The sequence below is a fragment of the Gadus morhua genome, chromosome 15 (genome assembly GCF_902167405.1).
Source record: "Gadus morhua chromosome 15, gadMor3.0, whole genome shotgun sequence".
NCBI lineage: Eukaryota > Metazoa > Chordata > Actinopteri > Gadiformes > Gadidae > Gadus > Gadus morhua.
Window position 1 is genome coordinate 11,273,480 of NC_044062.1, and position 10,567 is coordinate 11,284,046.

Consider the following 10,567-nt stretch of genomic DNA (forward strand, 5'->3'; position numbering starts at 1 on the left):
GATGAGGGTGTGTGTGGCAGGTTGTGTTCATTGATCTTGCAGTGGGTGGTTGATGTAGCCTCTCATCAGCCACTCCCCACCCCCACCCCCCCCCCCCCCCCCCTACCATAAAAGAAGAAGAAACTTCCTTTACTTTTGTTGGGTCCAGAGCCGATTCCTCAATGGACTTTTAGCTCCGACTCAGCCAACCCTCCACCCCTCCCCCAACCAGCCCCCTACCCCTCCACTAGTGGAAGTGCTTTTCCCTCCGAAGGAGAGGGATCGCTCGGAGTTGATTCATTAGTCACTTAAATCCGGACTGTGCCAAATGCCTTGCTCATTTATTTGGTCTTTTTATAACTAAAGGAAGTTGTCTCGTATCAGGTGGGGGATGTGTGACATTGACGGCGCCTCTTGACGTCATCAGAGGCAGGATCTTTGGCGTTCTTTCTTCAGAGAAAGGGCACCTAGCTTTGCAGTCGTGACGGCGATGCTCAAATGGAAAGGGATGCTCCTGGACGTCTGCTGAGGGAGGGGGGTTAGGTGGGGTGGGGGGGGGTTGCAGGCGTACTTGCAGACGGGCACGGCAGCAGAGACAAATTACAGGTGGGCGTGCAGAGCCGGGAACAGAACAGAGGTTTCCATGGTCTGGACAGTGCTCAATACCCTCCCGCTGTTGCTCATCTCAGGACACTCACTCAGTGTTTCTATACAAACATTAATCTAAATGCACGAAGGGAAAGCCCCAGTGGTGGCTCAGTCGACGTCCAGATGTAACGCGCTTTGCCTCGGGTTCCCAGCCATGAGAAGGCTGTTTTATTCTGTGTGACGCCGTCCTCTAGGAAGCGACCCCTCTGAATCACCTTCATCTCTAAGTGACTCCCCCCTCCTCCCTCCTCCTCCTCCTCCTCCCCCTCCACCGCCTCCTTCACTTAACGTTATTACATTTGGACACGGAAGAATTTATAACCAAACTTAGGTCATCGCTCTGCTAATGGAATGAGCCAATTATGTCATGGATTTATTAAAATGTTGCAGAGTATTCTTGGCACGGACTGAGGCTCTGGCCCGCCTCCTTCCTCTCAAAATTCTGTTGTGCTCAATTACTTATCTCTATTGTATCTCTCTCCCTCTCTTTATCTCTCTCCCTCTCTTTATCTCTCTCCTTCTCTCTTCCTCTTTTCATCTATTTCTTTCTCTCCCTCTCTTTATCTGCCTTTCTCCCTCTTTAATTTCTCTCTCTCTCTCCCCCCCCTCTCTCTTTAACCCTCTCTCTCTCCCCCCCCTCTGTCTTTCTCCCTCTCTCTTATCTAATTCTATTTGCTTCCTTTAACGTTGTCGTGACGTGCGTCTTTTTTTGTTTGTTTGTTTTGTTTGGTTGGCCCTTGGCTCTGTTCTGATTGGTCAACCAAAGGGTCAGGTGGTAATGTAGCGATGGCTGCGTGTGTGTCTGGATGCTGTCATGGTCGCTCACTTGCTACTAAATGGATTCAAGGTGAAGGCAGGACCGGGCTGATGGATGTCTTGTGATGTAGCTACTCTGGTTTAATTTACCGGCTGGAAAAGGTTTTTTTTGTGCTGTTTTACTGGAGTTCTGTATGGGGGCGAGGTGGGGTCATGGTTAGTGGCTTGAGCAAGAGGCCCAAGGCTCTACCTTCTCCTTTATGAACTGAAGATTACACACAAACCCATTCGCGCACACGTGCACAAAAGCTTCTGGAACAATAGCACACTTATTGTTTGCACTAGGTAACTTGAAAGTGAATTGAGTCCTGGTTCAAATTCAAGGATCCCTAACGAATCTCATGAATAATGTACGTATGATGAATGTTATATACCTGAATCAGGGTCCGTAATGAGAGGTACTGTTGGAAGTATAATGAGCCATGATGCAATCTTTGTGCTCTAGATGTTAAACACTACTGCTGAAGGAAGACCTACTGTTTCTCCAGGCCGAAGTGCATTACGCATACACTCAAGTGTTTAAGACTAGGGGGCGGAAATGCCTCTTACCTTTTTTGCACAGCGGTTCCAAGGTTAAATTCTGCTACTCTAACCCATTCCTCCTTCCATTACGGCTGAAAGCTTTTCATTTCAAAGCCCAAAGCGGATTACTTATTCAATCAATGCTTTTTTCCTTTTTTCTTTATTTACGACAACCCAATACCCGCTGATACATCGGCGCCCCTGATGGGCAAGGCAGCGGAGAATCAGATTTGATTTAAGGAAGGGGAGCACGGAAATAGATTCAGGCGCGCGGCAACACGTGTGTCTGTGACAGAGTGCTGGTAAATGTCAGCTGTGTGACTCTTCTGTCGTGTGTCTTCTTGTGTGTGTGCAGGTACTGAGCAATATAGTAAATATACGGGCTACTCAGATACCTACAAGTGGAAGGAGAATCACAAGGATGAGACGCCCAGGTACTGAACCCTCTCTTGTGATTACAGCAGACCCTATCCCAGTTCAGCTTTCCTACTGAGTAACCAAAATAATAACTTATCACAATGAGCAGTATGAACAGTACAACATCTTTTCTTTTTTTTTTTACAGATAAACTCATAAAATGTGTGCTACACATTGCTTTCCATAATAAAATAAACAGACACAGTAAAAACTCTAACATATTGATAAGACAATCTGTCGCAAATAATTTTCTTTTTTGTGATACAATATAAGGACGGTATAAAATGAAATGTTTAGAATAAAACATGAAATAGCAAGCCCCAGTGCAGGTGAAACGGTGTGACTCTGTTTGTTTTCCGGGGGTGTCCTCCTGTCAGGGATGACTGGCAGAGGAGGTGCACGGAGATCGTGGCCCTGGACGCCATCAAGTACCGGAACTTCCTGGAGCAGTTCCAGCCCGAGAAGATGAGCCGAGAGCTCAACAAGGTGGGTGCCCTCGCCCTCAGTATGGCGCTGGGGAGACGGGGGATTGCCATCGTTTGTTTGTGTTGTTACATGCTTTTGTGCCCTTTGTATGGCCAGAGTGAGGAGCTTCTCAGTGAGGAGAGGCGGGAAAGTAAGTTGAAGAAAAGACGGATAGACTCTCCACATGAACCGAACTCTAGCCCCTACAAGGCTTAACCCCAACATGGTCGGCGCAAAAGCAGGGAACACTCTATTTTCATCGGTTTGAATTAGCATGTTTAACAGCCTTTTGACGTCAGTGTTTCAATATCTATTCAGATTGTCATTAATCACATGAAACGTTTGCATCGATGTCCGTCATGCTATGGCTGTCTGTCCGCTATAACATTCCCGACATAAAATGCACATATTGTTTAATTAAATGTGATGTGTATGTAGAGGGCGGGAGATGGACGGGAGTGACAGCAGCAATCTTTTTCCATCGACAGGACAGCTGTCCAACGTGAGCCTCTGTCCTGTTGGCCCGGGGCTGGTTGTCACTATATAGTCGTCGTTGTTTCTGTGTTTCAGATTTGATGCATCTTTTAATCGGTTTGTAAAGAAACCTTACAATTAATGTCAACCCATGTACACCTATAGAAAGACTAAAAGAGGCATATGTTTTTTAACAGCAAAGATATTAAGTTTATTCCATAAAACTGTATGGAATAGAATATAAAATAATATTAATAATAATATTTTTTTACTTTATTCTTGCCATTGATAATACTTACACACATGCTATTCACGGCCAGTTGATAATGTAACCTTAAATATGCTTGATACTGCCAGAAGATTTTGCTCTGAATAGCGTCCACCTCAAGTTTGGAACTAAAGTTTCTCAAGGTAGAACGACGAATGCCCCTGAATTATCGTCTTTCATCTTGTGACGGGGGCCAATTCAAATATCCACACTTCCTGTGTGCCCATATTAGGCATACTGCGGGTTCTTCCGGCCCGGCGCCAACCGCAAGCAACTCTCCGCGGTGGCCACCGGAAACTGGGGCTGTGGCGCGTTTGGCGGGGACACACGACTTAAAGGTACAGTTGGCTGAAGCTAACTCATCCAACCCAACTTAATAAAAAAATGTAATATAGCAAAAGTCGTGTCTTTTTTTATTAACTACCAATGACGTAAGCAGCCCTCTCTTGCTCTCTCTCTCTCTCTCTCTCGCGCTGTGTGTGTGTGTGTGTGTGTGTGTGTGTGTGTGTGTGTGTGTGTGTGTGTGTGTGTGTGTGTGTGTGTGTGTGTGTGTGTGTGTGTGTGTGTGTGTGTGTGCGAGATCATGATATAACATCCTGAAAAGCCAGTGTGTCATAATGTAACGTAAATCAAAGTAACGGCCTGACCCGAGAGTGCATTGCAGTCGTTACGTCTTCCGAATTAGCCTCTTCCTCGTCCTCTTCCTCTCTCCCCCCCCCCCGCTTTACTCTTCCACTCCCTGTGCCCCCGACCTCCCTATGTGTTTCCTGTTGCGCACACATACAACACGTCTACAGAGACTGCTCCTCCCTGTGCCCTCCCCCCCCCTCCCTTCATCCATCAGCTGACACACATTTATGTCCTCCATTAAAAGGCCTATTGATTACGCGGTGGGGGGCTCGTAAATCCACACCTGCACGTCACCCTCTGCACACACACACACACATACACACACACACACACACACACACACACCGGGGAACGGCAGGGGGCCCTCACCGTCCCCTGTGGATACCTCACCGCACACACTCACATCGTTTCCCGCTCATCCGAGGGAACCGACTAAAGCCACGCCTTGTGTCATGTCATGTGACATCACTATTTGGAGTTTTTAATATTGATATTGTTTTCGAACGATGTGGTGGCGTGCGATCTCTCGCGAGGGCCTACACCCGGTCTCCTCATGTGCTATGTTATTGCCATGTTATTATGTTTCCATGCGCGGCACCAAGCGTTTTATTATTTACGGTTATTAGTTTCCTTTCCGCGAGCCTTCTATGAATAGATCCGCTGGGTTTACAGACGGCGGTCTCCACGGAGTTCGCTCGTTGGAGTCCCCTCCCATTACCGCTGCAATTAGCATATCTGTTATTTTAAGAAGGCCATAACCGTACTTCACGGCGTCGACGGTAGAGGAGACTCGAGGCGAGGTGCTTGGCTCCAGCTGTAGTATTGACGCAACGATTACAGAGTCCCGGTAAATGATGCCTTATTGTGCGCTCTGATTAATCTGCAGCTGATATGGGTCCTGTTTAATATTTGAGCGTCAACCGGGACCTATTTGCAGTGTCTTACGCGATTAAACGCCACCACAGAGGCAAGGGGTTTTCTTCCAGTACAAATGAGGCTTTTGGTCCTTTCTTATGTTAGCCATGCCTTATCTGTAACAATGTCCATTTAATTTGTGTGCTTTGTTTATTGCTGCGATCTCGAGGATTTCCTTTTCCTTCTCTTTGGCGACACCTTGGGCTATAAGTGGCCATTTTGCCCTTGGATCCCTTCAAACAGTGTCGCCAGTTCTTAATGGCTCATCACCATTGTATTGCCTCATTTGGCGATAGATTCTTAAAATAAGTCTTTGACAGACATTTATTGACGTGGAAATCTTTGAGATTGCAACTTATAACTTAAGTATACAGTTATAAATCCTTTCTGTTATAATTGACTGTTGCCTACTCTTCTCACTCCTCCTCTTTTGCCCTCACTCTCCCCCACTGTCTCTGGGTGTCTCTCGCCCAGCCCTGATCCAGCTGATGGCGGCAGCAGAGGCCGGGAGAGACATGGCCTACTTCACCTTCAGAGATGCTCAGCTGATGAGAGACGTGCACGAGATGCACACGTTCCTCACAGAAAGACAGACCACCGTCGGTAGGACACACACACACACGCCTCGCCCCACACATACACAAACTCACTCACTCTAAGACACACACACACACACACACACACACACACACACACACACACACACACACACACACACACACACACACACACACACACACACACACATTTGGGTGCTGTGGACGCTAGCGGGTCCACAGCCCACTCTTGGCGTTTGCTCCGCGTCTATCGGTCTAAGTGTATACAGTAGATTACATAACGGCCAGCAGTGAGGAATGTGACGCCAGCTAGCAGCACTCTGGGGATGCCACCGTATGTGTCCCCTAGGGGCCCTGAACCACACGCAGGTCGGACTCTGGGGCCCCGGCTTCATTTAAAAGACCCACGCCCAGTAAAGGGCAGAGATGTCACTCTCTATGTTAAGTTGGTCCACTTTATGGGTCGTCTTATTTCCTCAGCAGGCCGTGTACCCAATGTCATGGCGGGATTACTGGCTGAACTCCTCCTCCTCCCACTCTATCTCCTCCTCCTCCATCTCCTCCTCCTCCTTCTCGTTCTTTATCTTGTGACATTTATTGAAGCCTTTCACGGAAATGTCCCTCTGGCCATCCATTTTCTAAAGTGGAGCGACACAGAATAGGGTGTGTGTGTGTGTGTGTGGGGGGGGGGGGGGGGGGGATGTTTGTATCCATTTGTGTCTCTTTTGTTTGTGTGTGTGTGTGTGTGTGTGTGTGTGTGTGTGTCTGCGTGCATGTTTGATTCATAAACTGTTTTACATTATTTCCTTAGCCTTTCTTTCTTCCCTCCTTCTCAACCCTCCATAGCGTTCTGTCCATTTTCCATCTCGCTCTCTCTCGCTCTGTCACTTTAATAACGGTCTCATAACTCTCTCTCTCTCTCTCTCTCTCTCTCTCTCTCTCTCTCTGTCTCTGTCTCTGTCTCTGTCTCTCTCTCTCTCTCTCTCTCTCTCTCTCTCTCTCTCTCTCTCTCTGTCTCTGTCTCTCTCTGTCTCTGTCTCTGTCTCTGTCTCTGTCTCTGTCTCTCTCTCTCTCTCTCTCTCTCTCTCTCTCTCTCTCTCTGTCTCTGTCTCTGTCTCTGTCTCTCTCTCTCTCTCTCTCTCTCTCCCTTCCCCCCCTCCCCCCCCCCCTCCTCCTCAGGGAGGCTATACAGCCTGCTGAACCACTACTCCATGGCCGTGTGCAACAACTGTCGCAAGGCCCCTCCCGACCTCTCTCTCTACGACTTCATCCACGAGAGGCTGTCGCCCAGGACGCCTGTCCCTGCCGCCGCCAGCCCCGCAAAGGATGCTGGGACGTCCCCGGGCGGCGCGTCCCGCCTCTGAGCGCCCGCCCAGTCCTGACGTACGCCACAACAGTGTTTTATAGGAATCTTTGGTTCAACCACACGTTAACTCTACTCCTATCCCTTTGAGGAGAAAAGGAAATGCTGCTATGAAGTAGTTTTTTTTGACCGTTTTGAAACAATGAAGTGTATCAGGAGTCAATTTCAAACAGGAAAATATCCTGGAATTGTATTCTTATTCTCATAACATCTTTGTTGCATAATGGCAACCCATGTGGATAGTGATTGCAAAACTAGTATCCCTGTCTCATTTTAGCCTTCACACTGTGCTGCTTATTATAATATTAAGTAGATTGCAAATATTTAATTTTCGAAATATTCAATCATGTTTGCTGACGTTGAGATTCATCCCACATGTACTTGATTGTATCATAAATGGCTATCCGTAAAGGGATGGGAGTAGATATGATAAATTAACAAACAAATTATGTTATTTCTTTGGACGGTGTTTCCTTAACAAAGAAAAATCTGGTTCAGATCGTTTCAAGTATGTGCTGCCTCACCACAAACTCTCTTTCTCTCTCTCTCTCTCTCTCTCTCTTTGCCTCCCTGATGTCACTCAGCCTAGAACCGAAACCTACCAAACAGTTTGCCTTTCCGCTCGTCGCTAGTCGTACTATCGGGACCTCGTAGTCAACAAACGCCCGGTGAGCTTATGTGACACAGGCCCGTCTTGGCAATAGTAAATCCCGGTTGCTGTCAACCCCTTCTTGTTAGCCTAGCCATGACACGTGGTGGATCTATGATTTTGTTACTCTCAGAAGGTTAGGGTTGGGAGTGGGGTCCATACGGTCATCATATGCATGAATATCGGGATCGGGGCATCGTCAGTGTTACCTTCTAGGGAATGATGGTACCCAATCATGACGGAGGAGAAAGCCTGAGAGCCGTACTCTAAATCAATCTATGCATGGTTTACGCTCCCTTTATTTCTGTCTATATATACTGCCATATTCAATCATGCTCATCGTGATGTGATGCACTTCAATGTTTTATACAAATGTTATCAAAATTGCGAGGGAGGTTCAATTGGGTTCAAGTTAACTATCATCTGTTGCATTACATATCAGCCTTACCATGCTAACTCCAAATGGGTTTATTCACTGACAGCTCACGGTGCATCATTATTCATCATTATTAGCCAGCGCAATAACTGTGCACGCTAGAAACACATGATTAAAATATTACTTTTACTCTACATGTGCTTCAATTAGGGTCTGTTGATGTTCACATGATGTTTGATTGACAATATCATACTATTTAATGGATAGATTGAATGGTGTAATTGTATTGCATTGTAATGTAGGTTTCTTAGTCATTTATTTTTATTATAATTTCTTAATTAAAATATATCCTGTTCAAACGGTTTTATTGCATTTCTTATTGTAGTACAGTTCATTGCAGTTTTGAACGGGTCAAGTTAGGGTTACTTAGGGTCTAAATGATTTAGTGTGGTTTGTTAGGCCTACTCTGGATGTATGATGTGATGAAGAGCTACTTGCGACTCGAAGACCATTTGAGTATGATCGGAAACCAAATGTAAACACATTTTTACAGTAGCCTACACCAAGCCAGTATTTTGTTTACACAAATACAGTTCAATTATTCATAGACCAAGCTCAAAAAATGGCCTTTATCGCCGTTTATGGCATCATTACAACTAATGAATATTAGTTTGTGTTGTACCAGGGCACCCTACATTTGTCACTATCATAACATCATACATAATTCAATTATCTGGAAACAATTGATTTTGGAGACGGCACATATAGGCCTAGGCTATAGCCTTCGGGCTAATTTAATATTGCCTCAACATTTTTTATTCGATAAATTATGGTTGGTAAATAAGCTAATGACATGGACTTCCTTAAATAGGAGGAGAAAAGTGGATTACATTTGTGCCTCTGCTCTTTGTACTGAGTGACTAGTAGATTAGATAGGAGCAGTGTCTATTCGGTTTTGTAGGCCAACTGTTGATGAGGACGTCCGTTAGCAACGGCTACAGATGCTAACTGAATTCATTAGCATTGAACAGGCTAGCCACAGCCCAGTGACACTAGAAATAAACTGCAGTCTAGTTCATATCATACAACAAAATGTTCCACATTAACCATAGCCTATATTTTATTTTAATCCACAGCGCCATAGGGTATACTTGAAACCTGTCATCCATAAATGAATACTTTGCACAGAGAAGTTATGGGGAAAAAATAAGGGCCATTTAGCCAGTTTTTCAATTTCACTCTGAACATGGAATAATAGTATTGCACTAGTGTTGCTCGATGTCTGCCAGTATACTGGGGTCATTATTTGAGTAAGCTTGTAATTTAACCACAGAGCTATAATGTTACCCAGCGGCAACCTGCTTCCTAGCTAGATGAATACTATTAAAAAAACGCCAGGGAAAAACTGGCCTTCGCTCCATCTTTGTCAGGCTGCCAAGTCACTACAAGAAACTGGCATTTCCATTCATAATTGCCTGACCCTTCCTTCTACAGGTCAGCTGGCTGGAAACCACTCCAACACAAAACACTTTGAGAGGGTTCAAGAGGTAGACCTACATAAATGAAAATGGATATGAATGATATGGTTTGTTTCTCACAAATGCCTCAGTATAAATAAAAACATTATTTTTTTGCAGATGTTTTTTTGATTGAGTTTTCGTTGGGTTTCTTTCCTACATTTATTATTAGCCTACCTTATAAGGGACATGTTTATGCATAAAACATTTTACCACCCTTTTATTTTGGATGTTTGATTGCGCCATGATTGATACAACTGCGCAATTCAGTACCAAAGAGCATGAATGATGAACATCTGGATTGGGAGGGGGGGGGGGTGGTCGGTTTTGGAGATTTGGGGGCAATTAAGGGCACATTTTCTAATGCTTTAACCCACTCGTATGTGAGGCCATCAATCAGACATCCACTTGTTCAAATGACTCATGCTTCAGCCTTTATAAAAGTTTAATTGGTTGGTATAATTAACACTGAGGGGGGAGACATGTGCAATGTTGTCTCAGACTGAAAAATCATACTTCCCATGATTAGGTCTGAGTGTGTCTCGTGTTCACACTGCACCATAGAATGTCGATTATGACCAGAAATCATTAGCCTACTATTTACACAGTGATGTTATTTTGTGCCATTAACATTTAGGACTTGCATAAATATGGCAATGCATATTGAAATTATTTGCAAAGAATCTGGATAGTATTAAGAGCTTAATTATATATTTGATTATATATAACATTGCACGTGTAATGTATTGTTATTCATCTAATTGCATAGTAAATATACTGTGTTCTCTTTGCAAAGCTGCATGCAGCTTATGTTAAGTAATTGTTCAATATCTACATAAACGTAAAGGGGCTTACTCGTCCTTCTGTTTGGTTTGTTACCTGGACGTCCGTCCAGGTGAACCAGAGCGCGGTGTCTTCATGCGCTCTGCAGAGGCGGCATCACCTGACCACCTGACCACACGGGGGGCGTG

General features: G+C 45.1%; 1 protein-coding gene across 3 annotated transcripts in view; it reads left to right on the forward strand.

Moving 5' to 3' along the window:
- Window positions 1-8,441, forward strand: part of parga (poly (ADP-ribose) glycohydrolase a) — a 33,171-nt gene extending 24,730 nt beyond the window's left edge. For all 3 annotated transcript variants that reach the window (XM_030379402.1, XM_030379403.1, XM_030379404.1), the window contains exons 14-18: window positions 2,321-2,399; window positions 2,760-2,868; window positions 3,822-3,927; window positions 5,609-5,737; window positions 6,871-8,441. In XM_030379402.1, coding sequence (XP_030235262.1) covers window positions 2,321-2,399; window positions 2,760-2,868; window positions 3,822-3,927; window positions 5,609-5,737; window positions 6,871-7,055 — 608 coding nt within the window. In that variant the 3' untranslated portion in view covers window positions 7,056-8,441. The remainder of the gene's footprint in view (window positions 1-2,320; window positions 2,400-2,759; window positions 2,869-3,821; window positions 3,928-5,608; window positions 5,738-6,870) is intronic.
- The last annotated feature ends 2,126 nt before the right edge of the window (window positions 8,442-10,567 follow it).